The 27,752-nt window shown below is 44.2% G+C and overlaps 1 protein-coding gene and 4 non-coding genes across 6 annotated transcripts in view; 4 read left to right on the top strand and 1 right to left on the bottom strand.

Moving 5' to 3' along the window:
• The window catches only part of znf385c (zinc finger protein 385C), a 67,830-nt gene that overhangs the window by 38,116 nt on the left and 1,962 nt on the right, over nt 1–27,752 (bottom strand). Inside the window, exon 2 of one of the 2 annotated variants that reach the window (XM_086132349.1) lies at nt 12,060–12,350. In XM_086132349.1, the coding sequence (XP_085988475.1) occupies nt 12,060–12,348 (289 nt within the window). In that variant the 5' untranslated portion in view covers nt 12,349–12,350. Of the gene's footprint in view, nt 1–12,059; nt 12,546–27,752 lie in introns of those variants that run through there. The other variant, XM_086132348.1, reaches the window with a different exon arrangement.
• trnai-uau (transfer RNA isoleucine (anticodon UAU)) lies at nt 20,762–20,851 on the top strand. The gene is given in 2 exon segments: nt 20,762–20,799; nt 20,816–20,851. It is a non-coding gene; the product is annotated as a tRNA-Ile (tRNA).
• On the top strand, nt 20,920–21,013 carry trnai-uau (transfer RNA isoleucine (anticodon UAU)). Its single transcript has 2 exons — nt 20,920–20,957; nt 20,978–21,013. It is a non-coding gene; the product is annotated as a tRNA-Ile (tRNA).
• trnai-uau (transfer RNA isoleucine (anticodon UAU)) lies at nt 21,084–21,177 on the top strand. The gene is made up of 2 exons: nt 21,084–21,121; nt 21,142–21,177. It is a non-coding gene; the product is annotated as a tRNA-Ile (tRNA).
• trnai-uau (transfer RNA isoleucine (anticodon UAU)) lies at nt 21,245–21,338 on the top strand. The gene is made up of 2 exons: nt 21,245–21,282; nt 21,303–21,338. It is a non-coding gene; the product is annotated as a tRNA-Ile (tRNA).

The following is a 27,752-nucleotide window of genomic DNA, read 5'->3' as shown; positions in this document are numbered from 1 at the left end:
TCAGCGGACGTCAAACGCGATAAGGTTTGGGTCTTGAAAGATGTGCCATCTGGAAAACTAGGCCACGTCGCATCCTCTGCCGGACACCAAACTCAGCATGGATAGCAACTTCATCTCAAAAGGTCATGAAAGAAGCATAATATGAAGGACCGCAAATGTCATAGCTGCGTATGATTGAACATGTATGTTTTATTATCCTTCATGCAAACCAAATATTCAATTTTTTTTTTTTAAATCCCTATTACATGCGCGCTGTAGGGGTGTTCCCGCATCTCGTCCCTTCCCGCAGGCCGCCTGCCTGTCGGGGCGCATGAGGGCATCGGCTCGGCTTGAACGTTGACGAGCAGCGACAGCCTGCACTCTGACTGGGAGGAGTCTAGCCAAGCGAGCCAAATGTGCCAGCGTGAGCAAACACATGCGCAAATAAACAAACGCACGAGTGTACACGAAGGCATCATTTGTGTGTGTGGCGTTTTGCATGCATAACGGTGTCGCTTCGGCACAAACATGAGTCAGGAGGCTTTGATGTTGTCGCACCACATTTATGTAACAAGCGCATTCTTTTTCGAGTCCCGTCCATCGGGGTAACAACCTCAGTAGTAGGGTGATGTTACAAACAGTGAGGTCTGTTGATATGAGGCGCATTCAGAAATTCATTCTAATGCCCGTGCACTACTCTTAAGCACACGGAGAGGCAGAACGCGCTACCGTAGAGTTCATTTCAGAACTCAGTCGATGTTCTAAACCAATCAGCAGCTCTTGCTTGAACGGTTCCCATCTGTACTGTCTGTGCACTCTGGATAGCCAAATGGCACATTTCAACAATGCTCTGAGTTTCGAAAACGATCGGAGAGAACCAGTGCGCGCTCTCTGGGTGTTGTTGACAAGTGGCTTTTGCTTTGCTAAGTAGAGTATTAAGTTGCACTTAACGGATGTAGCGCCAAACTATATTTACTCGCAGTGCTTTTCTGAAGTATTCCCGAGCTTGTTTACTTTACACCTTGATATCGTTTTTTAATCAAGTGCCGCCTGAGGGATCGAAGGTCACGGGCATTCAATGTTGGTTTGGCCGAACTTCATTGGAATTGGGTTTGTAGAAGCAAAGGGTGGTGCTGCATAGACCAAAGTCCATTGACAAATGGCTGTGACAGGACTGGAAGAAGGCACACCAAGACCCAAATTGGAACGGAACATGGTCAAAAATTGATGGATGGAATAACCCAGTTAAAAAGAAGAGGAGGGTGACGTGAAGACAAGCACTGACAAACGGCTTGACAGAAGCGAGCTAACGGCGGCACGAGGCTGACAGACACAAGAGATGGAATAATGAATAGCAGCGGTGACAGGGAGTCAATGCAGCGGCGACACAATAGACAGATCGGAGACTTCTGTCAGCATGAGAGGAGCCACTGCTTTCTCTTGTGTTGATTTTTTTTTTTTGACGAATGAACTTCTCGATCTGATCAGCACGGTCCTCGCAAGCTCTATCACGGACGGACAGGACATAGTCAAGATCTTTTCGGTCCGAGTCAGCCATCACCGAGCCCATCACAACAGCAGACAGGAGCAAATATTCACCCGTATAGATTATGGATTGAGTGGAAGAATTGTTTTCCCTTTGCTTGATTGGAAAAGAGAGCGGACAACCACAAAGGATGCCTTTCCTACATTTCTGATCTTTGACACAGTTTCACGGAGCTTGCTGATGAGCTGATCATTTGAATCAGGTAAGTTCAAGTCGAGAGAGATCTAAAACAGGCAGGATGTGTCTCTCGAGGAGCCAGAGTGTTCCCTACCCCTGACGTAAGGAGCGCAGCTAAAAGATCTCTCATCTGTTGATTGATCAAGAACGCTCAACTGCCAAGTGACTGATGAATGAGAATGCAAAAGGAAGAAGCCATTTTTTGTCAGCATTCTTGCCATTTCTACGTCACCTGTCCAATGACCACGAAAAACATTTTTTAAAATGGAAAATATAAAATATTTAAAGAGAAACTTTCCTAACCGATGAGAGAAGTACCTTTTTTTTCCTTTGGAGAATTCCACGGTGGGGTGGAAAGGATTTGGACAAATGTGGAATATTCATGAGCAACATACACACACACAAATGCACAATCAGACATACGCGCACACACACACTCTGCCGGACCTTGACTTGACCTCTAATCTATTGGTCGGGGATAATGGTGCTTGATTTACTCACGTACTTCAGAGAGCGCGCTGCTATTACAAATGTCCGTCCTTGCAATGGCTACATTGTCTGCGGAAGAGAGTGACAGTTTATAATTGGAAAAAAAATAGAGCGGCGAAAGAAATTAGGCTTATGCGCGTACTGACGGGGCGAGAAGGGATTGACTTGGAGTTCAAATTACATCCACATACAAACATAGAGTCTCTTATGTACGAAGAAAAAAAAAGACCCTTTGCTGGTTAATCCCGGCGGGCCTATAGGGGGGGACGTTCTAATCCTGTTATCAGGCCCAGCAGATGTGTTGACAGAACAATAAGCGGCACCGTAGCCCCCCACCCCCCGCGAGGAGGTCATGAGAGCCAAAAGATGACTCTTCACACTCATTTGTTTCCCGCTATTCAAATCCCATTCTGCTTCGTGGAGCGCAGTCACAGTGTGTACAGGGAGAGCTAACACGCTGTAGCGAGAGTGAGGAGACTGACCTCAGGAATGCTCCAAAATAATAGTGTCCAGACACACTAAACACACATCACGACGGTTCGAACAAGCAATCCTTCCAGCAAACTCTGCTCATAATGACATCTACAAATATATTCACAATTAACATCGCGGATGCCCAAATGGTGCATGATCAGGCTGTGGAGATCACGAGGTCTAAAAATAAACCATTTTGAAAAGAGGTGTCAAACAGCCAGTGTTTATTTTCTTTTTGACATATTTGTCTCGCTTGACACATTCATTCCACTTTTAGAAGGAACAAAAACATTAACTTTTTATCGGGCACTCAATGGAATACATTGAAATAGTTCCAAGCGGTTGACATGATATATTGTTACTCATGACTAACTTGATGGAGCACGTCAATGTGACTTACTCATGATGACTCACTCAACTCACCACAGCTTTTATATACAAACACTATGAGCCCTACTTTTGTGCGCTGCACAAGTCCAGTGCAAAGCACAGTCGAACTGTGAGCATGGGTGGAGTTACACGCGTTTGCGCCACAACTTAGACCTGCTTTCAACGGGCATTAAAATGTTGTCTACTTTTAGCCGCCAAATTGTCATGTGCATTGGAGGCGTGAAAAAGAAATACCCTCAGTCCGTCGGAATGCCTTGCCTGGTGCGGCACGGTCTGCCCAATTCCCAATAGACCCTTCAAACCCAAGCTCCAGACAAATGAATACTTAGGACTAACTCAACGGACACATCACATTCCTTTGCTGACACTAAAGTACAACATGACAAATACTCATGACTAACTCTAGTGATATTGTGAAGTTACAGTTGAAATTTACATGTTTACTCATGACAACTCACAAACTCAGCAAAGCTTTGATAATGCAAACGGCATGCTTTTTGTCCCTGAAGGCAGACTGTACATTCCCTTGTGTAGGGCCAAGCGAAATATACCTTGGAAAATGCAGTTGTATTTCTTGGGGGCGTTTTTTAGTGAGTTATAATTTAATTTAATTTTTGACAGTGCAGTCCCCTTGCATTGCGCTCACCAGATCCATCAGGAGGAGCTATGACGGGGAAAAAAAACGCTTGCTGTGTGTGACAACATGTTTTTAAATGCATATTACTGCCATCTACAGGATAACAATGGAACATCATGGTTAAATTTACCAAAAAATGTATGGGCAAATCCACCCTACAGGTCAATAACTACAAATTCGGCGCAAATTAGTCTCTCCATGACTTACTGCTGTACGTCCCGGCGGAAGCAAAACCCATTAAAAAAGCCTTTCATCTGCCTGCACTTTATCACAGAGTATAAATGCAGCGGTGACCAGTGTGGATTAGCCAATGCTGGCTCATCGACAAAATTACACCGGTGTGTATGTGGAGGAGGAATATGTATGGAGATATATGAAGCTTGATCAAGCTTGAGAGCAAAAATAATGATATATACAGGTAGCATCACCGGAAAATGACAGCATATTCCCATGAAAAGAAAGGTCAAATAAACAAGCGACATCACAATGTGTGTGCTTCGTACGTGAGTTTGTTTGTGTGCGAGTGCATGTGTGATTGGATGCTACGGGTCACAGGCTTTCAAAGGCAATTTCTGAATGCTTATTTTAAGCAAAGCCAGAGCCGGGCTTAATTTTGGCCGCTTGCCCCAACGAGGGTGCTGATTAAAAGCTAATTATACGCTACAAATTGGGCCTCGGGTGCGCATAGGCTCTGCTAATTTGACACACAGCCCAGGACTCTGGACCGGACGCGCGCCCGCAGGCCGTCGTGCATGTCCTCCCTCTGCTTTGCCGAACAGGCAAGGGAGACAACATGTCAGCTACGATGAAAGCTCCGAGGTTTGAACCAGTCTTACCACGCATGTATTTTGGGACATAATATTGTGTAACCCATCACACTGTTTAGGTGATGATGAAGAAACATAAAAATCAAAGGTTACGAAGATAAATTTAATACATGAATATCAATGAAAAATACAAATAAAAACAGCATATTTAAGTCTCAACCTCTCTCACAAGGGTTGAGAGCATTAGTCTCTCCTGTATTTCAGCTATGGTATTGATGTTTTGTTTTAGTGGATTATATTTATTTCATCATCATCATCCATCCATCCATTTTCCGGTCCGCTTTATCCTCACAAGGGTCGCGGGGGGTGCTGGAGCCTATCCCAGCTATCTTCGGACAGTAGGCGGGGGACACCCTGAACCGGTTGCCAGCTAATCGCAGGGCACACAAAGACAAACAACCATCCGCGGTCACGCTCACACTCACACCTAGGGACAATTTAGAGTGTTCAATCAGCCTGCCATGCATGTTTTTGGAATGTGGGAGAAAACCGGAGTACCCGGAGAAAACCCACACAGGCCCGGGGAGAACATGCGAACTCCACACAGTCTCCACAATGACCTCTGCTAAGGAAGATTTCATCTTGGGCAAGGTGAGGAATTTGCAGTCATCCTCTTGGTTAGTTTGGAACGTCATGACTTTTCGTTGTTCAAGTCATTAAGTCTCAAAATGAGGTCATGGTACATGGGCTCCCTCTAGTGCAGAGGTGGGCAAACTACGGCCCACGGGCCAAATCCGGCCCATTGGTCTTTTTAATCCGGCCCGCCGAAGGTTGGTACACAATTAAAGTTCGATGTCAACGACTGCATTCATTTCATTTGGACTTGTAATGACAGGCATTTCAACGCCAGGTGGCACAGTTACTTGAAGTTGCAGAGCATAGGGAGGAAGGGGGAGACGATACAGAAGCCCGCAGTAGCGCCAAGTCAAGCAAATCCCGTTCGATACGACGGAATAATGTACTCTTAAAGTCTGAAAAACGTGCCAAAAAATGCAAAATACTGCTTTTTAAATAAAGAAATCCAGTTAATATTATCTCGAATTTAGTTCACCCTTTTGATCCGGCCCTCCATAATATTTTCTGGTTCTCATGTGGCCCTATGCAAAAATAATTGCCCACCCCTGCTCTAGTGGGATGCAAAAGAATCACTGCTTAAGTACAGTTTAGTTGTATTTGACTTGAGTATTCAATGTGTTTGCATAATGTTAGCATGGTTCATAATAAAATTAATGAATGGATGGTTTAGGAAATCCATGTTACCGCCAATCTTAAACCCATATCGCTTCACCCTTTCACGCACCCTGTAACCTGATAACGTGATAAACTGTCCACTGGAGTCACCGCTGTGCCTGAAAGGGTTAATAACAGACGTGACCTTCGTCTTTTTGAATGTAAACTCTCAACTTCTCTTAGAAAATCAAGCAACGACCTTCGCCACAGGGAGCCAGCAAAAACGCATGGAGAGCAAAACAAACGTGTCTCACAGCCAACAGCCTCTTGGCCGTCTCACAGTTGTTGGCTATTTGCGTCTCTCCGTGCTGTGATGCGGCCGTTTTTGCCCAACTACTTATTTTCTTAACCACCGCTACTTACTATAAGCGCCTCAATAAAGCCTGACGTGTTTTAGAGTCGCACCGCAGATGCATTGGTTTTATTTATGAGCGAAGAACGAAGCCTTGCGGTTGGGATTTATATTCTCATATAAAAAAAAATTTCGCTCTCGAGTGCCAAAAAGATGTACATAAAATGTACCATATTTGCATCATATTTCATGTTCGACGGAGCGGGATGAATCCCATTTACATCCAACGCCATATTCTCCAATGCACCATTTACATCATCTATTATGTTCTATACAACTCCAGTATACCATAGTTATCGCTCTAAAATCTCTAATGTACATATGTTAGGCTCTATACACAATGATTTTTAATTTACTATTGAGGGAGGCCTGATTCCGATATCAGGACCTCAAAGGTAAGCCTTAAAACGTTAATGCATCTATAGAGGTTGATGCTCAACCCCGATGGTGTGTAAATACAAGTGGGTGTTGACATTTGCGGCCGACTCAACCCGTGGGGGAGGGGGGGGGGGGATTATGTTCGGACCAAATTCTTTGTGGGGCAAGCGGTGAGACAAAGGCAAAGAGTCACCCCGCCGGTGCTTGGGCACATTGTCGAGAAGCGAGGGAGGACGACGCTACATGATCACCCTGGTGTCAAGGACGCCATTCCATCACACCTGGAGTACACCAAAGAGGAATCAAAGCCTCCTCATCCCTCCCTGCCTGTCTTGATTATCGGCTCAGGGCGGAGGGCCGGAAAATGCCCGTGGAAAAACAAACCTGCATCTGCATATTCCAGACCTCGTTTGGCGCCTGCCATCAGCGAATAAATTAATACATGAATAACAATGAAAATCATCTACTCTAAATGCCGATGTGTGTGTTGTTTCTTTCGGCTATATTCGTGCTCGTTTATTTGCATAAAGAAGTGACATACCGACAGTGCATAAATATTTGTTTTATTTGTCATATCACTGAGGCTTTAATTATATACGGTATTAATGGTATTTTACGGCAGGGTGGAAAGTACATTAAAGTGACACATATGGGGAAAATAGAATGCGTCCCCACCCCAAAAAAAAGAACGATAGCAATGCAGATTTATACGTCGCAGCGGTGTTTCCAAACCTTTATTGAATGAAGGCACATATTTTATAAAATCTAGTGGCAGAATTTGTTTTTTTAAAAACTCCCCCTTTAGACTTCATGACATCATTGCTGCCATTTTGCATTTCAGTCTATGGCATTGCCTTTGACCTTGTGGAAAAAGGACAGTAATTTGGGCGAGTGGAACAACACTGGTCAGATATTTTGGCGCATTTTACAATGGAAATGTAGTAGCTAGCTGGTGCGACACAAGTTAGCGTAGCACCAAGCATTCCCATGATAGCTACCAAGCAGCAAGGAAAGCAGAGGGAGTTACTGTTACTGTTTAATGTCGATGCAACGTCCATCAAACGTGCTTGAGACCTTTTTTTTTTTGTAATCTTTTTTATTGCCAAAATATATAATACAAAAATCAGGCAATCCTTAATTTACACGGGCTAATTGATCCCATTTTCACGCTGAGGCAGATGACATCATCAGGCGTGAACCCGATTGGTTGGTACCGTCCAAATCTATACCGCCTAATCTCTAGGCCAAATTTAGACCGTCAACCGCAAATATGCTGTGAAGACTGCACGCCCCTGTTGAATAATTCTGAATAGTAGGCAGTAAAGTAAATAGCCCACACAATATGAGTCCTTCATTTTAGGCTGTCATAATACTACTACCCGTGTTTTTCCTTTCTAACCATGTCTCGGCCTTTGATTTTGTGGAAGGAAATATATTCCACTGTCTGCTATTGAACCTTGTATGTATGGAGCTGAAATGTTTTGAGCCCCCCCCCCCCTGGAGACTCCATCAAAGGTCCGACATCATACCTCCCTTTCGGCCAACCTCTTCATGCTGCATCCCCGCGTCTAATAAGTCACTCTGGTGTAATTGTGCCCCTCTGAAGTTGGGCAATCATGGTGCTCAGAGAATGGCGGAGGTAAAGACAAGATGAGGGTGAGCAGTGGGGGGCGATGGAGGAGGCAATGTCACGGGGTCTTATCATTGCATCTGCCTCGAATGAGAGAACTTTTCATGTGGCTTTTAAAGGTGATGGATGGACAAGAAGGAGGAATTGTCCAGAAGAGAGCAATGAGTTTCTCCCTTTTTAGTTTCTAGAATATGCAGTATACAACTGCCATGATAGATGCTTTGGGATGGAGATGTCAAAATGAAATTCATTCATCTGAGAGACTGTTTACAGGCCTATGTCTATTAACCTGGGTCCTGATTTGATGGAAAAGCGCTTCACCACAACTTATATTTGCTGACATTTAGGAAAGCGGCAAGCCATCCAATTCGTTAAACAATTTCAAGGCTTTCTGCACAGACAAAACCACTCGAACCGACAAAATGTGATGCGCAGCAATGAGCGCTTCTTTCTTGCTCCCGCCACGTTTCTCGGATCAGCGGATCTCCTGCGCGCCGCCCTTGCGGGACCACCGACCTTTTCCCAGAGTCTGAACTTGCCGTCACGAAGAGGGCAGCCCCCGGGGCAGAGGAGGGGAGAAGGAAAGCGAGTGGCTCGGGTGCAAAGTGCACAAGACTCATTAGCCAGGTCGCATTTGAAGAGATGACAACAGCTTCAACGTTTGTTTTGTTGTTTAGGCGGGGTTCTGAATAAAGGTGTAATGGTATGCCAAAGATCCCGGTACGGCATGACCAGTACCTTGGTTTTAAGGTGAGGGTGTGTTTCACACCGAGTACATTCAACGTGTCCCTTGCGTAAAGAGGAAGAGAGAAGTCATTTCCCCATCGTCGAGGAAAAAGAAAATAGAGGAAAATGGCACAAGGCGACACAAAAATAAAACACAGATGCGCAAATGCATTCATGCAGAAAATCCTCGCCTTTAATCCAATCCGTCACGCTTTATTAAAGCAGCGGCGCGGCAGAGAAGATGGCATCAGACGGGCGGCCATGATGACGAACGCTCGCCCAACAGGCACGGCAAATTTAAACACACCCCCCCCCCCCCCTCCCCTCCGCCCCCGCCAAAAAAAGTGCACACATCAGAGGAAAATGAGATACGGAGGACCGTGAAAAAAATGCAAATTCCTTCTCCTCCTCCCTTCCAGTTTTGGTTTGGCGGATCCCGCCGATGCTGTGTGCGCACACACACACACACACGCAGACAAAAACACACGTGTTCACTTTGCTAGGTCAAATTGGGCCTCTCTCCCATCATCATGTCATCATCTGCTTGCCAAGCCTTCCGTCTGCACAACATATGAACAAGCATGCCAGGCCCATTTTATACGCCACGCGGGAGTCTTACTGCAACGTTCATGACAGCACTAATCATAAATAAATAAGTCCTCTGTGTGTCCCACTAAACGGCTTGACTGTGATTCATGCGCGCACATTTACAACGAGGACAGGAAGAATTGTGCTGGAACTGAGGTTTTCAAACCCTTTGCCAAAATGATCGAGTCAAAGCAAGCAAATACATTTGGTCAAAGACGCACGTCATTTTTTAAAAATAACTACAAATGCAGTAATTGCATTTATAGCAAAGCACATCAGGGGAGTGGAATTTTAGAAATGAAAGAAAAATATAATAGAACAAGAAAAGATGTGATTTATTGAAATGGGATTTATAAAAATATTTATAAAAGTAAAAAACACTTCACAAGCTTCTAGAGGCCACTACTGACGCCCCCTCGGTCAATATGCAGACTGACTTAACAGGAAGCAACTTTCCGCTCATTGGCTAATTCCCCCATCACTCAGGCCTCTTCGTTTGCTGCCATCCACACACTGTGAGGAAACACGCCGCACTAAACGCATCGGTCGAAAAGAGCTAACAAGCAACAGAGGAGAACGAGGCTTTTCTTGTACTCACTTCTCACATTTGGACACAGGAAGGTGCCCAACTTGATATGACAGCAGACTGAGGGCATCAAGACAACTGCGTGCTGCACAAAAGCGAGACCATGGAGTCGCGAAAAGGCAAGATCACATTTGCGTGTGTCAGCTGTGCTTTGTCATCTGAAGCCTCAAATGAATCTTCAATAGGCGACAAGCAGTGGTTCACACCAGCTGTATGATATCAGTTTGGCATATATGGCATACCGGGGTGATCGGGTACTACCTGCTTTTAACCAATAAAGCAGTAGTGAGAGGAGCCTTATTGAGCCAAGTTGTGCAGTCAAAAAGGGGTTTTCCAATTACCTAAATAAAAAGATGTGAGCAAATGCTTGACAGAAATCATCAAGGTCGAAACATCCAGAAAAAAAACGGCAAAACTCAGGGTGGTATAAAATGCTTAATGACCTTTTGCCACCCGAAATTTAATCACTTAAATAATTTGCAAAGGATTTCAGCCCAGAGTCATATTTACTTCTTCACTTTGCTTTTCAATGTCTTCAACTCCTTAGTTTAGAAATGCTTTTGAATATTCTACTTTTAAATACACAAAGCAAATTGAGTTACCTTGTGCGCATGAAATGTGCTATAATAAATAAAGCTCCGTTGCCTTGCCATTAGTGGATGCAGAGAGACAATGGACAGCTTTGTCGTGCACGTGACTTGATGGGTCTGGCTGCTGCACATGTCCAGCATCAACGCCAGAAGGAGGAAGGGTGGGTTTAAAAAAAAAAAAAAGAGCCCAGACCTACTGTCAGCTCACTGAAGCAGAGCAGGGAGCCAATACACGCCGATGTATTCAAAGAAACACACATTTTAAAGATTTTTTTTTTTTCAGGGGGGTGGAATTTAGGAATCTATAAACACATCTGTAAGTATGTGGGCTGACACAAACACTTATTTACTTACTTTTTCCACAGAGGACCTCTAAAAATATCGCACACGCACACACACATAAAGCGGAGGGGCAGAGGAGCTAAGGACACAGCAGGGCGGCGTGCAGCCTCGGGGAGTCAGCAGAAGGTGAGTGGAGATAAGGCTGCGCGATTGTGACTGTGTGTCAGAGAGAATCTGCACACGGCATCGGTTCAGCACGGCTACATCGCACCACATGCGCATTTACATCACCTGCAGTACTACTGACACCGACGGAACGCTCGGCCAAGGCAAGCCCACGTCAATCCGCTGTTTCAATATTTAACAGCAGAAGACAAGAGAATGTGTGGTTTACGGCGGAGTCATCAAACTTCACCAACATAATCCGTGTGCACACAATAACCGATGCTCAAACGTGTCATCCATGTATATTCTGTGGTAATCGGATACAATCAAGATCAAGTTCATCTTTGAAAGCCCCCTGGAAATGACCCTAAAATGGCCGCTGCAAACCAAAATGGCTGACTTCTTTCAGGCATGGACTGGTGAGATTTATTTTGAGTCTACTCATGCTAGACATGACTACATGTCTCAAGATCCCTTGAAAATCGGCCTAACATGGCCACTTCAAATCAAAAGATTTTTTTTGTCGCTTCAGGCAGAGCGTCTTGATATTTTTGTGGGTCTCGTCATGCTAGACATTCCTGCTAAATTCCATGTTGCTAATAGAAAATGTCTGCACACTTCACCAATATTCTCCTTGCCCTACGCAGTGTAAAAAAAAACAAAAACAAATTGCTCATTATTAAGCATCTGTCATATACTTTTTTTGTGGATCTACTCATGCTAGACTGTATGTTATGTTGCAAAGTGAAACCAGGCTAAATTTTCAATAAAAAGTCTGAAGTCAGCTAACTTCACCGCCATGCTTTGCGCCAGTAATGTCACCCAGTTGTCTGGTCAATGTGCTTCAAATTTGGTAACAATTGGACAAAATCTCTCGATCAAGCTGGATTTTGATGAAGAAAAATGGCCGTGCCATGCAAGCCATTCAACATTCAGCCTTAAAGTTATATTTTGCGACAATAAGAAAAAAACAAAAGCTGTTTGAAACCCCGTCACCTCGCTGGTCAGCCCACCTGTATTTTTTGCCGCCTTGCTTCCTTGGCTGTTCTGCTTGAGCCTCCTCTGGTGCGACTTGCCGTTGTAGTGGATCTGCGCCTGCGCCGCCGAGTTGAGCTGAATGTTGCAAACGTCGCACATGGTGTAGATGCGCTGTTTGCGTTCCTTCTTGGGCCTGTGAGCGCGCCCTAGTGGCGGCGGCAGGTCGGCTACCGTCGCCTGGTTGCAGTCCTTGCCGTCCACGGGCACGTCGGACCGGTCCAGCTCAGAGCTCGGCAGGGCAGATTGGTTGAAGGGGCGCTTCATAGCTAGATGGGAAAGGGAAAAAATAACAATGAGAACACTACTTCCACCCCCTTGTATTTTGACAGTGAACATGGTATTGAATCCCTGTGTGAAAAGCAGATTTCCAAACTGAAAGAGCTCGGATTCACCAAGCTTGCACATGTGCAACCTGAGCCCCTGAGCATCCGCAAACCCAGAACAAGCAAAACAAACAAGATAGACAACATGGAGGAATATGCCAGGAGCTGAAGCTCACCTGGCATTCACCACAGGGGGGAGACAGAGAGCTTCAGTGTGACTCTGAGGTCTGATGTGACCCCTCTTCATTCTTGAAAAAAAAAAAATATATATAGCACGGTACACAAGTGTATGGGGACTAAGGGCCCAAGTTCTACTTCTCATTGACACCAATTTAAGGACCTAAATTAAATTCTATTGTGACTGGGGAGGTTTTGGTTGATATCGTAATTATTCATTCATTTACAAAGCATTATTAGGGACCTGCTGGGAAAAAAAAACATCTAATGAGAGTCGTCTTCCAGGATAAAAGCATAGTATATTTTTTCATTTTTCAATTTCACCTTCAAAATATGATTGTTTCTTTAATGACCTCTTTTCCGAATGTAGCTACTGTCATAACAAATAAATAAAATGTAAAAAGCTTGGCTGTCCCTGAAATACACCCGCCTCTGCGTGTCTGAGTTATTCACGTAAATACCACAACCACACACACATACACATACAAGGGCTGAAAAAGACATTACAGCGGGCAGCGTCCATGAAAAGCCACTATTCATGTTGCCCATGTGCAAACACTCAAGAGGCCCCGTCAGATGTTTTGTGCAGAAGCTGCACCCTGGCATCAAATGAAGAACATGTCTGTGGTCTTCAACCCCGCAAATCTACGCACACGCCCGATGGGGAACTCGGGGAGATGCCCTGGAATTTCAGCGGTTGGGGAGGGCGTTTCTTCAGGAATTGCATCTATTTTCTGTCATCCTGCACGATGATTGACTTACATGTCAATACTCTTGTAGTCTTTCAACACTTCCTCGAAATCTTTTGGCTCGCCAAAGAGGAGGGCCGACACACCATGTGTGAATGACTCAGCAAAGCTGTGCAAAAGAAAAAAAAAAAAAAAACGCCAACAACAACAAAACATTTACGATACGGTGTCTGTGGCGACCACGTCCGAAAATACACCAGAGCGCTCTCCATTCTTCTTTCTCATTCAAACAGCTGTAACCACGAGCCCACCTGGAAGAGCAACCCCGCCCATCTACTGCGCCCACACTTGACACAGTGGGCAAGGGGCCCCCGGAATCACTCCAATCCGAACACACGAACAACCATATTTTAATGGTGTCATCTCCCATGTTCTGAACACTTAGGATTCCAGCCCTGGAGGACACCTGTGGTTTAGATCCACACAAGGATGATTTTTCCTTTTGATAGGGTCAGTTTGCCGCCAACAAGAGCACACCTGGATGCTAGCTAACGCACGCACACATACTGTGCACTGTGCCAGAGCAACACTCCAAAGATAGAAGATGGAATAAAAACACATTCATAAGTGTGCCGCTGCTTTTTGTTGACAAGGGCGGGAGGGGACAGAATGTGGTCACAGTTGGATATAATATAATTGTGCTTGTTAGGGCAATCACGGGGGTTATGTCACCACACAAAAGGCATCAATGTAGAAATATACACTTGACAAATAGTTGGAAACTACCGAATTAAGAGTGCGGATTCCTACCATGCATGCCCTTCAATCGTGCCTCGTAAAGTGACTTCGCTTTCATAATTGGCTTACCACCACCGTAGCTACCACCTTATTCATTTTTCAACCACCCCCCAAGAAAAAAATTAATAAAAGTCTTCCAGTTCTCTAGCTCATCAAACATTCTTGAGCCTGTAGCTAAAGTTAGCAGGAAAACAGAAAATGTTCACATGGAACCACAAACTCCTACTGGGGTAGTGCCCATGAGGAGTAACTACAGACATACAGGGAGGGGTCTCCGGTCAACACCGGATTTAGGCAGGGGCACCCCCCCCCCCCCCCCCACCAGTATGGCCACGAACAGAAGATTATTTTCAATGCTTTGAGCCCATTCTTAGGCTGAATGGGCAAGCAAGCACCTGACACAACTGGTCACGTCCGAACAACCGTTGTGACTAAAACAAGCCTAAACTAATTATTTTTCATTCCTGGCGACAAGCTAGCTGAAATGCCGGCGGTTTTCAAAATCCCGCCAGTGGTTTTCTTGCCGTACGCATGAAGTAATTCCCTTCCAGACGCGGCATGAAGGACATCTGCCACCGGTGGCGTCAACACAGAGAAGCCTGAGGTGCAGTCGCAGTAATGCGGACTGACAAGCGCGGGCCTACCATTAACTCTTATTTTACAGCCTGTTTCTCTAAACGTACCGAAGCTATTTAGTCTTTCTGCAATGAAGCGATGACATGATGTTTTAAGATGATTGCAGGTCAATAAATCGAATGTGCCACAATGAATCAGCGACATCAGAGGGTAGGCTGATTCTGGCACATCAGGAAATCAGAGGACACTCGCGACCGCAGCATGGACAAAATCATCATTACGAACCTGCTTGAGACTCGACGTCCACATTTTTTGCTCCCGAGAGGCACAATCCGGATATGCACAATCTAACTTGAATGAAAGTGTGCGGAAATACGCACATTGTCAGCGATGTTGACGAAAATACTTCCTTCCGGTAATTATAAGCATTAGCGACGACACAAGGGAGAAATGGGCAAATGTTCAATACCGAGCAAACTTGTTTGTGTAGGCAGGCCTTGGTCAAGTCTTAAAAATCTAACTTGGGATCCTTCAGTTACCGGCCACACGCTCAACCACTCGGCCGCAACTGCTCTGGACTTGCTGACACTGTAAAACTCAATTTTATTGGCCGCTCGTGGTCTCAATGGCACAAATGTCCCGATAAAAGGAGATATAGGGGGATGGCCAAACGCTGCTTCAGCATTCAGTACAAGTGCATGTGTAACTGTGTGTGTATGTGTGTGTTCGTGTGTATGTTGGGGGGCGGTGGTGGAGTAGTGTAAGTATTATTATCCTGGGATTAGCAATCGTGTCTATGTTGGCATGCAGTCTGCCCTTTGCAATAATCTGTCCGCGCATCCGTCATTCCCACTGCCAACACTTGTCGTTCATGTTGCCAAGCTACTCCACAAACAAGGACCAATAAAATAATTAGCATAACCACAGAAGATTCTCAATTGTCCTCAAGGTTTACATAAAGACATTCGTGAGGTCTGTCCAGACTACCTTGTCAAAAATAGCGCATGTTAACTTAATTGAGGACGACAGATTGTTTATTGCCAACTAAATAACCTTTGACGTTACGTTCATTGAAAAATTTTCTTTCGCGGTCACGAAAGGTCGCGAGCACGTGTTTTCGTAAATATATGGGGAATTTTGTGTTCAACAAATGTGATCTCTGGGGTTTTTGTAAAGATCAAATATTTTTTCTTCAGCGTGCCTATAGTAATTGAGTTTTCAATGGCTCATTCATATTCATGAAAGAGCCTCAATTGGCTTCTATGTTGAGTCACTCTCTCTTTATATGATCTTTGATTTTACAAAATGACCCGCATTAGGTTCATTGAAGCATCTACATTACCTTTGGTCAAAACATGTTTGGCTGGGACTCAATGATGTTTGGTAAAGGATGAAGAGAAAATATGTTTGTAGAAGGACACAGACAAGGAGGTAGGAAACAAAGAAGCTTTTGAAAAAAAAAATGAAATATGGCTGATCTTTTGCACATATTCTCAGTATAATTGTGAGAAATTATTCAAAATCAGGTCGGGGATGGTGTGTGAGGCTGCCTCCATGCCATCGACTTTGCAATCAGAGCAGACCTGCACACCGCTGAGCCTGGAGGAGTAGGCAGAGGATGGAAATGAATAACTCGAAAAAAGAAATTACAACATTTTTTGATGGTAAAAAATGTGATGAATAGTCATAAATCACACACGCATAATGTCATAACTCTGCTTGCAGATATGCGCTATCTGGGTCAGGAGCTGCATCTCACTAGTCACCGGGGGTCGGTCGCTCGGTGATGGATGGACTGCAGTTACACACGTACACACACACACTAAACACACGCATGTGAACTCACACACCCTTGACACCCCATCTTGTTCGGAAGCTGTTAGGATACCATGACAACATGCCTACTTTCATGTGTGCAGCATTTCCATATGTGTGTGTGCGTGTCCCAACCTCACCACAAACTCTGGCCCAACTTCCCATTTTCTGTCATCACCCCAAAGAGCTGGAGAATAAACCTATTAGCGGAGTTAAATTAGGCTAATTATGCAGCACGCTATTATCACACACAAGGGTGTGGGAGCATGCCGTTTCTGTGTGTGTGTGTGTGTGTGTGTGTGTGTGTGTGCCGTATCATTTTTGTTTATTTCCATAAATCCATTGAGCGCCAGTCAATATTAAATTACAAATACTGTATGGTTAAGTATTGTTGTAAAACACACGACGTCTACTGTATTTCTATCTCTTGACAGCGTGCGGTGGCTGTTTCCCCGCTTTTAACCTGGAAATGGATTTTTGACCTTTGTGAAAGCTTCATTCAAATTCTATGCAATTCACTTCACCTCAATTTTGAATCGCAGCAAAACGAGCGGCTGAGACTCAGCCACTTGTGAAATCTTGGGGCACAACCCCGCACACTTCGTGACTGTGCAGTGGAGTTTCGCCACATCGTCACATGCCCGAATAGTGTTGGCAGTGTGATCTTGATCTTAGCGTCTTCAAACTGGCAGTCGAGCAGAAGATGAACACCTCAGCGGGTCAGTGTGTTACGCAATGAACGGCTCATGTTGTTGTCGTTGTTGTGGCCCTCTCCTAGAATAGAGTCACGCATACGCTAACTGGACATAGTGGTGACAAGCGTGATTGTTACCGGATGTCATCTCAAGACTATCCTGAAATAGACTCAGATGTACAGTGTGATTCAGGAGTCAATCCTAAACGTGGATACTGAAGAGACGACAATCACAGATTTCAGGATTCAGACTAAAGGAGTGAAAGCAACAGCTCCATTTGTGCGATCGGTTAGTACGTGGTAAGTTTACGACTTACAGAAACGTGCTGAGGTTGTAATTTCAATCTGGAGCAACTTTATTTTGTCGAGATAGAAAAAATAATACTGTGGCTCCCAAGCATAAACGGAATAGTTGCCTATCATGAATCAGATTAGACATTACGATCATGGCAGTTCATCATAAAACGACGATGGCGAATGGGACGGCAAAGGAAATGGCAGCCGAAAAGGACAGCACATGGTGTAGAAAGAGGTAGCCTATTTTCACCAACCAACACAATACAAAATATTCAGTCAGCAATGGCCATTATCAGCCCATTACCCATCATCTCACTCAATTATCATCAATGGAAGAAGAACGGTCATTACGACCAATTTTGTTCAACACATGATAACGACTGCAGAAGTAGCCATCCCGTACATCAAGTGGAGAGTCTTCTACACTGTTTACAAATGCAATTCTGACCAATCTGTGACAGGGTAGACGCTGTAGCACAAAGGATGGAAATGAGATCTTATCATATGGCGCTTCGGCAGGTCTGATTGGACATACTGCCCACCAGATGGAAGCCATCTACAACTACCCCATTCGGAAAAGAGGTCATTCAGCTCCAGAGGCGCAATCAGTTAGCGCGCAGAAACTGCGCATGGAAGACTAGCAACGTGACAGGAGTTCCCAATAATGACGGTATCAAAATGCTGAGTCTGGTTGGAATGGCTTTTTCAACCTGAATACAACGCACCTTTTGAAGAATGCTATGATGACGTTTTTTGTTTCATTCTGTGTGAGCAGATCATTGAGCATTTGTTAATATTTTTACACTATCATGTTATGTCCTCCTGCTAGCGTAGCTGAAGAGCAAATAACCACCTGAGGGCAGACAAAAAAAAAAAAATCAAGAACCGACCTTGAGATGTATTGCAAGTAAATCTGTACGCTGTCAATCAAGAAAAAAAAAGAGAGGAAGATGAGGAGTGTATCAAGAAATAGAGAGAGTGCAAAGGTTACATACACACCCATTTATCCAGTCAGTGACTTTCTCTGAGCGAAGGGCGGTGGATTAGTGAGAAGTACTGGCTTAGCCTGTAATTCAAAGCATTTTCCATGAGTGATTAACATGCCAGTCAATGGGGGCGGGGGGCGGGGGGGGGGGATGGGCACAGACCCCCGGCGCATGTCATCGCTTTAGCATGACAGATCATTCAATACCCAGAACGTCTGTAAGGAATGGCAGCTTATTCTTGGGAACTTTGTGTCTTCAACTATTGCTTGATTTGGTTGCACACTACATTGTAGGCACACACACACACACACACACACACACACACACACACACACACACACACACACACACACACACACACACACACACACACGCACACACGCACGCACGCACACACACATGCTCTAAGTAAGACATGAGTCACCTCTATGACTTTTGTCACTGCTGTCTGACAATGTGACAGAATCAGATCAAATCAACGAACGTCAGACATTCCTCAATGAGTGACACTGTATTTTTAGGATGCTATTATACGAAATGACTCTCGATATATACGCAACAGAGAAGGCCTCTTGCGCTAAGCTAGCGTTTCATCTTCACAGCGGAGGCTTAGTGCTGCAGTTTAAAGGGGGCTAAAAAGACCTCAGGCAGCTAATGGTTCTTCACACAAGCTGAGATTGAGACAATCATCAAGGTCAAAAGGCAAAGAAGCCGCAATGAGGCCGGGATTTGAGGGGTGTGCGACGGCTGTAGTTGAGCAAACATGTGGTGGTGGGGGGGGGGGGGTTATTTTTGTGGAAAAACATGTAGAATTAGTGGGAACTTGTCTCAGAGGTGAGTGTAGAGGTAGGGATTTTCCTATGAAATTTGAAAGAAATACCCTTCCTCTAATTTCGGTTTCCCACATCATATTTGTTGTTGTATTTTTTCATGTATTTATTTTTTAAACTCAATAAATAACTCATTCATTTATTTGTTCTGGTGTGCACACCTTGGCCAACTGGGGGCAGTATAAGACAGACATATGGATATCCTGTCTCGTATCAGTATGGCAGCAATATTAGCTCTTCTTTGCAGAGGGTAATGAATACTGTACTTTATATGCCTGTGAGTTTTGTTCTATTGCCTGTCTACATGTGTTGCCACAGTCTTTGCGCTCAGATAGCTGTTGCTTAGGTGGGTAACAGCAACCTTTTACAACATAAATGAGAATTGTGAGCCTGTGTGCCTTTGGATTTTCCCTATTGTATGTTAGCATTAATGTAGCAGAGGCGATGTGATTGTTGTAAATACACTTGGAATTCTCTTTTCCGTTTACTTTGACGTGAACATGCACATACACACCAATAAGGAGTGGCGTGTCAGCAAATGGAGCCATGAACACAACATACAGTAGTAGCAACCAAGGAAGTACAGTAGAAAGTTTAACAACCGTTCCCCCTCACGCAAAACCTCTGAAAAATATTTGCTCAACTATATGCGATCAGAGAGGGAAGAAGCAAAAACTCTGCGACAGACGTCCTCATTTAGCTTCATTACCCGCCCTTTAATGCCTTCACACTGACACACGCACATAATAATAGTCATTAACATCAAGTAAAAAAAAAAAACACTGGCGTTAGATGAGGTCATTTTGTGAGAGTGGATACGAGGGACATTGACCGGCCCTCCTGTTTGCGCCTGTTTTTTGAGCTTCATCCATGCATGGCAGCCCGATCTGCTGAAATTTGAAGGTTGACTTGTTTAATAAGATGCCGCTGCATTTGCATGCGTGCTGCTCACACCCACACATCACTACTGTAATTTGACACACACTCACCCCCCAAAAATAATAAATAAATAAAAACAAGTTAGTTGACTAGGGCTGTGCAATTAATCCTCACCTGGAGCACCTCAACCAAACTACAAATGAACTCACGAATGACAATCAGTTCTCTTGATCAAATCATTCTCCCGCCCTCACGGATATGAAAAAAAAAATCTGTTAGAAGCGTAGCAACAGCTCCAATCGTGTGATTGGTAAGCGTGCAGTACTTATAAAACAGTCATTCGCAAAGGAATCCCGACGTTCTGAGTTTGAACCTCACTTAAAGTACAGGTACTTCACCTTCACTTTGACTGAAATGGAAATGACCTCAACAATTGCTTTTCTTTATATTAATTGCACTTGAAATCTTATCACCTCTTTTGGTGTAATCGATTGTCGCCTCGATCAATTAAGCTGCACCTCGATCAATTAAGCTGAACTAGAAATTGTTACTGAAAAATTGCAATATATTTCTGGTGACTTCCAAAGCTTTTGTTGAAAAACACACACCAGCAGCTCCAGTGGCGTAATCGGTTAGCGCGCGGTACTTATAAGTCACCTGTAGAGTGATGCCGAGGTTGTGAGTTCGAGCCTCACCTAGAGCAGTTTAGCTTTTAGTGAACTCGAAATTATTTAACAAATTTAAAAAAATTAATAAACTAAAAGGCCAAGAGCTCCAGTGGCGCAATCGGTTAGCGCGCGGTACTTATAAAACAGTAACCCGTAGAGTGATGCCGAGGTTGTGAGTTCGAGCCTCACCTGGAGCACTTTAGCTTTTAGTGAACTCGAAATTATTTAACAAATTTTAAAAAATAATAATAAACTAAAAGGCCAGGAGCTCCAGTGGCGCAATCGGTTAGCGCGCGGTACTTATAAGACAGTAACCCGTAGAGTGATGCCGAGGTTGTGAGTTCGAGGCTCACCTGGAGCAGTTTAGCTTTTAGTGAACTCGAAATTATTTAACAAATTTTAAAAAATAATAAACTAAAAGGCCAGGAGCTCCAGTGGCGCAATCGGTTAGCGCGCGGTACTTATAAGAGAGTAACCTGTAGAGTGATGCCGAGGTTGTGAGTTCGAGCCTCACCTGGAGCAGTTAACCTTTAAACCAACTGAGCAAGAACATCACTGATGAAAACGATTGCTTTTCTTAAGTTCAACTGAACAAAAAATCAAGTCACTTACGACAACAATTGCTTTTCTTGATCAAATTTTCTGGCTTCAAAACCCATCCTTACGGACATACAAAAAATAATAATAAAACAATTTAGAAAAGCACGAACATCTCCAGTGGTGCAATCAGTTAGCATGCGGTACTTGCGGAGTCATACTGAGATTGTGAGTTTGACTCTCACGTGGAGGAACTCAATAAAACTAGAAATGACAACACTTACTTTAAATCATCAAATCTGTCTTCTGTAGTTCAAAACCTCAGCCGTACATTGCTACAAGAGAAAAGAGGATGAAAGACCTGAGGTGTATTTACATGTAGCATAAAAGTTCATCACGTAGAGCAGCAGGTACTCTCCCACTATTTAATATAATGGATATGTTCAACAAAACAAGCAAGTTCCAATTGCTTTTTGTTCATGGTCATGAAGCCAGCAGCAACCAGGCTTTACATTAAATCGATGAACGTGCACCTTGTCCTCCATCACTCCCTCGTTCACCTTATTTTCTCTTCTAATGGAAGACAGGACGCATAAGCGGGGAGGGAGTGAAAGAAACATAAAGGAGGATGTAAGGTAATGATGTTTGTGTGTGTTGACATGGAACGCTTTAGCATGAAAATAGTAAAGGGCGCATGTTCGTACGAGTGAGTCATTTGTGTGCCCAGAGTGTGTTGTTCAAAAGTGAGGCAACGCTGTTGTGATTCACTGCGGCTCCATCAACCTCCTCCTCTTTTGACTCATCCAATTTGCAACTCCTGCCTGTGTACTTTGGTGTGTGTTTTCGTTAGTGGGTAGCAATCAAGGGCCTACACGTCATCACCATGACAACTCTGACAGATTTTCACCTTCTGAAGTACAACATACTGTATGACCGCCAAAAACAACGTTTGTTTTTTGTAATACAGGGCGTAGACCTGCTGAAACCACTGAACGCTGTAATGTGCATGCCAAGCCAGTAGGAGGCAATGTCCCTTCACTTCACTGAAAGTTTTAGAGTATCAAGACTGTCGATAAAACGATATATAATCGAATTACGATTACGCGCACATTCAGGGTTTACGATTTACAAATGTACTTATCCGCATTTGAACCTATTCGTACCGATCGTAATGATTTTTTTTTCATGAGTGTCCCTTTAAAATATTCTACACTTTTGCTTTTAATTGGGATTGACATGTCAATGAAGTTCTTGATGTGTGCCAAGGACACACAGCGAGCTGGCTGACAATTAAAAATGTGGCTTAATGGGTCCACGTCGCTGCTATTCCGAGCCCGTGTGGCAGGAGAACGCCGCATCTCGATTAGAGGGAAACCAGAACGCTGCGGTGAAGTGGGCCAAGGTCACAAGTGCCGCTTCATTTTCAGGCGTTGGCGCTCCGTGTCGCACCGACACTCCACGGGCATTAGCATAAACGTCAACCTGGGAGGAAGCTTTTAGCGCGGGAAAAATTGGCCGTCAAGGATGTGTAGTCGTTTATGTAACAAGTCTCCCGGGCGTGGAGGAGAGGCGGGCTGCTCAAGTGCCCTCGGCGCTCATTAGTCCAACTGCTAAAAGGACTCAGCGCACTTCACACATTATAGTATGTCCATACACTACCGTTCAAAAGTTTGGGGTCAACATGAAATGTCCTTAGTTTTGAAATAAAACTGTTTATTTTGTTTTTTTTCAATGGAGATTATTTTAAACTGGCAACTTCCTTAAATGGTACCCGCAAAACGGAAGGGTCAACATCTACAAGTGAAGAGACAACACTCCAGAATGCGAGCCTTCAGGGCAGAATGGCAAAGAAAACATCAGATCTGAGACTGGCCAAGAAAAGAAAAAGATTAATATGAGGAAAAAAAAAGACATAAAACCGAGATTGTTGACAGTGTGTAGCGGGTTTGATAAAGTGATTGCAAAGAGGGTTATGCTACCAAATATTAAACATTATTCACTTGAAGTTAATTTAATAATGTCTGTTTCAATACTTGCTCACTTGCAGAGTGGGCGGGTTCAAAAAAAAAGATGCTCTGTCACGAGTTGATGAACACATCTACCATGAAATAAAAGTTGGAATTCTCAACTTGAGTGTGAACGTCATCATTTAATTGGAAACCCCGGTGTCATCACTCATACAACAAAAACAAACAAATTGACCTCTCCATTCCAATACTTTTGCAGGGGACTGTAACTCTACATACAGTATTTGAAATGGTCCCATGTAAAGGGCCCCTCTTCAGGCTCGCTTTTTCAGAGGAGGCTGGATCGACTCGGTCCTTTGAGATCGCAGTCCACAGGCAAGAAAACAGGAGGCGGTCTAAATCGAACTGCGCGCAGGGACTCGTGGTATCAAAGGTGAGTGTGTGTATGGAAGGGGGTGGGGGGGGCATATGGGAGGGTCAGGGGGTGTAAATGAGGGGTGTAAGAGGAGGAAGTTAAACAGCAACACACAGAGCTCCAATGTATGCCCTTCAAGGCTGTACTGTGCCTCGTGGTGGGCACAGGGCGGCCTTCTGTGTGTTTTTGGAAGGTGGGCGGTGCGTTCAGGGACCACAGAGACCCTCGCTCGGTGGGACGAGCAGACCGTGAGGTGGTCAGTTTGTCGAGCTGCGACTGAGTGCAGGTTTAAAGGAACAGGAAGGATATAAAAGGAGCGAAATGTTAAGAAGTTGGTGGAAAATTGACTTTCCACCCATGGGGTGGGCAAAATAAAGTCCAAATGCCATTACAGTATATTCTGTCTGAAACGGCAGAATATTTCATTCAGTTTGTAGTTGAGGAAAGTTTGTGATGATGAAGCCAGTGTGTTGTGACTCCATTGGCGTAAGTGACCAAATTTGGATATGAGTCATGGCAGTAAAAGCAGAAAAAGAATGCAGTGACTGAACTACATATCCTATATGTAGCTAAAATCAGGTACAATTCTTCCCAAAAAAGCATTTTTGCAAGGTAATTTTAATCCTGTACCTTAAGTTTTTGTTTTCACTTTTCTAGGTTCTTCTTGACAAATTGTGTCTCCTCAGGACAGAAGTTGCATCAGTTTCCTTTTTTTTTTCTCTCTCTCTCAATATGACAGCGATGATGCTACTGATGTGAACCTCATCCATGGCTGTTTAGTCAGCACGAAAAGCTGTGGGAAGCAAAAAATAAATAAAAAAGTGAAGGATGGTCTTTTTACTAGGGGGACAACAATTTATGGTTTAATTACGTTGCGTGTCAGGGTGCCATGAGCTCGTGATGACTGCACCCGAGCTCAGGGGAGATCAAGTCAACACGCTAACTAATGTAGCGCCAAGGGTGATTGCTCCATTCAACGACAAAATCGTGAAGTCGACTTATGAAAGCAAAATTGAGGACCAAACCGCTCTACTACTACACATTATATATATGCAATCAGTGCAAATACTGTTGTAATAATTGTGCTACTTGTAACCATCGACCCCTTTGAAAAAAAAGACAATACAGTGTTCCGCTGCCTCGTGGTGATTCACTGGTTTGACTTTTTTTTTTTTAACCAATCCGCTGTTATTCGCTGATTTTGTGCTCTCTGAAATGCCCAAAAGACCTTGGCCAGGAGGGGGCAGTATAATACAGTCATACAGACACAAACAAAGAAAAGTTTCACAATAAAGCGACTTAGAACGGTGCAGTAATATGAGTTGTTTTTTTCCGAGGATAAAGAATACATGCTCTTGCGTTGTTGTCTTTGTCTTTTTACTGTTACATTTATCTCATGAGTTGGTGCTCTGTTTTAACGTTGTATTGTACTTGTTTCTATGATTTTATTTATTTATTTTGAACTATTGTCTTGAAATGTTTTTTTGTCATGTACTTTATTCATCAATTTGACTGAAAGCGCTATAAAAATAAATGTATTATAATGTGTTCACATACACTGGGGCTGCGCAACTCCTATCTTCACGGGTGGCTAGCTTGCGTGTTTTTGGTGTTTCCATCCTACATCACACCTGATTGGAGTGATCAGCTCATCAGCAAGCATCCGCAGAAGCCTGATAATGATCGCTGACCGTTTGAATCAGTGGCCCTGGACGACCGAAGTTGCCCACCCCTGACACTTTAAAACCTGATGTATTAGTTCAACTCAAATGGTTTGAGGAAACTGACTGCAATGACTTATTAAGTTTAATTCAGTCACCCAAACAACTTAAGATTGCTGAAGTGCAATGAAGCTACACCTGCCTTTCTTGCTTTCCGCCTTCTCAGCGTGAGGGAAAGTGATAAAAGCTGTACAACGGCGCAAAAGATGCATGACTGTTCCGAGGGAATGCGAGCGACCGAGTCAGCCGCCACGTCAATAGCTACTTAGTTAGCGGTCGACCGATGGGGTTCGACTCTCGTCGATGTTCCACCTCCACATCGTGCGGCACATTCTATAACAAGCCAAGACGACGGCGAGCCCTTGCTGTAGTTTGGACGTCATTGAAGGCAAATCAATGCAGCCATGGAGGCGGCGGGCGGCGAGCAGCTGGAGCCCTTTTACCATCATCTCTCGGCGCCTGAAATGACTCTGATAGCTACTATCTGTTGCCATGGTAGCGGGATGAGACATTTGCCACGTTGGGATAAAAATCGGTCACAGGAGCTTGAATCGGCAAAGCTTTGATTCATAACAAGAGCGGTCACTAAGATATATTTTAATACTTTTAAGCACTTTTAGAATGATCACTCCGACTCTGGTTTACCAAGAGTAGATATGTGAACTTTCTTACAGCTTTTTACTTGTGTTGAGTGTGTGTTGTTGTTGCTGCCGGCTGTAGCACACTGAAGCTGTGTTGGAACACTCGGCAGCATAAACAGTTCACTGTGCATGTGTTTGCTTACGCGTACACACTGAGGCCACTGTGTATGTCCAGGTAGCGAGGTGTGCCGTTTAGAATGACTTCACTGAAGGCAAACAGGCAATGGATCATTGATGTTGGCCCGTCTGACTTCAGTACGTTGCGATGCGTTCAAGTGCAGTCAGTTTTTATTGTCTTGTCAGTTCAGTGCAACCTTAGAATTACATGCAAAATATGCGCTATTCCTCAAAATTGCAAGAGGGGTAAAAAGTCCAATTTAAGCGTGGCGTCCCCCAGGGAAAGCTGTATCACTGATGCGGCTCCCCACTGTGTAGCGCGGCAGCTTCTGTTGGGTCTTTCCCTAGGCGGAAAGCTTTCTTCGGGGCATGCCAGTCAACCTAGGAGGGGGTGGGGGTGCTTGCCATGGTGGAATAGGGGACCCCGAGGCAGGCTTCGTGCAGCTGTCAGAGTCCCTTTTTGCACTTCGCCCGTTTTTTTGATCCCACCCCCATCTTCCTACATCCACCCTCGCATGAGGCAGCGACCCAGGCCAGTGAAGGGGACTAAGGCATGAAGGGGGAATGAAAAAATATCCAATTGCGTTCCACCTCGAGTGGAAATGGAATTTCTTTGGTCACTAATTAAGTCCGTTAAAGACATGAGTGCTAAATAGTACGTGGGCAATGAAACTGGGCAGTTCATGAAAGTCATCAGTCCAACCTTTGGCCCACTTTCTATTGTCCCCATAATGAATTTCATTGACGCTCTAAACTAAATATACAAGTTGCCGTTTTCCACCCATGACAGCATCACGTTGTCCTCCGGCTAATTGGGAATTAAGTGTGTGTTTGCACTGGTAGGTCAGCAAGCCGCCAGCAATGTCATAGCCGCCGTCGCTCTTAACTTTTCGTGGAATCCAAGCGAAGGTCGCTAATGGTTTTGCAAGAGAGGTCAGCTGACATTTGGACGTACATCTTGTGAAAGCTTTGGGGTTTGGCGGTCACCTTGGCTCAGCGGGTGACGCGAGGGAAGACGGCGGCCGTATGGAGACTGGATGGAAGGTCAAAACAAAATGGGTGGAGGGCACAGTGGGAAATCGTGAGGCAAGATAGAAGCGTTAAAGAAGATAAAGACCACACAAGATGAAATAAGGTTTTAACATCAATACTACATACAATCCCAAAGCCATATATTATATATCTTTTCAGAGTCAATCTCAGCTATTCATGTATGTATTTTTACAATTCTTTTATACATGGCATTATGTAATTCCAACTTAGTTCAGACACTTATCCTGTTTCTTTATGAGTACTTCTCAGCTAACCTGACCCCCCCAGAACACAATGCACACTGTTATGACACCTCACAAAAAGACTCAAACGAACAAGCGGGCACAACGCAATGCACAGACCGGCAGAAACAACAGAAAATTCTTAAACCGCATCCAACAAATATTTCATATTCTAAAGCTCCCTCTTTGCTTTATTTTCTTTCATTAGCAGTGGAAAATCTGTATGATTCTTTCCATGCGGTTCAGATAATAGCTGTTGGTCCC

Source organism: Hippocampus guttulatus, chromosome 16 (genome assembly GCF_054856545.1).
Source record: "Hippocampus guttulatus isolate MCC_2025c chromosome 16, RoL_Hgut_1.0, whole genome shotgun sequence".
Classification (NCBI taxonomy): Eukaryota; Metazoa; Chordata; class Actinopteri; order Syngnathiformes; family Syngnathidae; genus Hippocampus; species Hippocampus guttulatus.
This window is presented reverse-complemented; position numbering and strand designations above follow the sequence as displayed.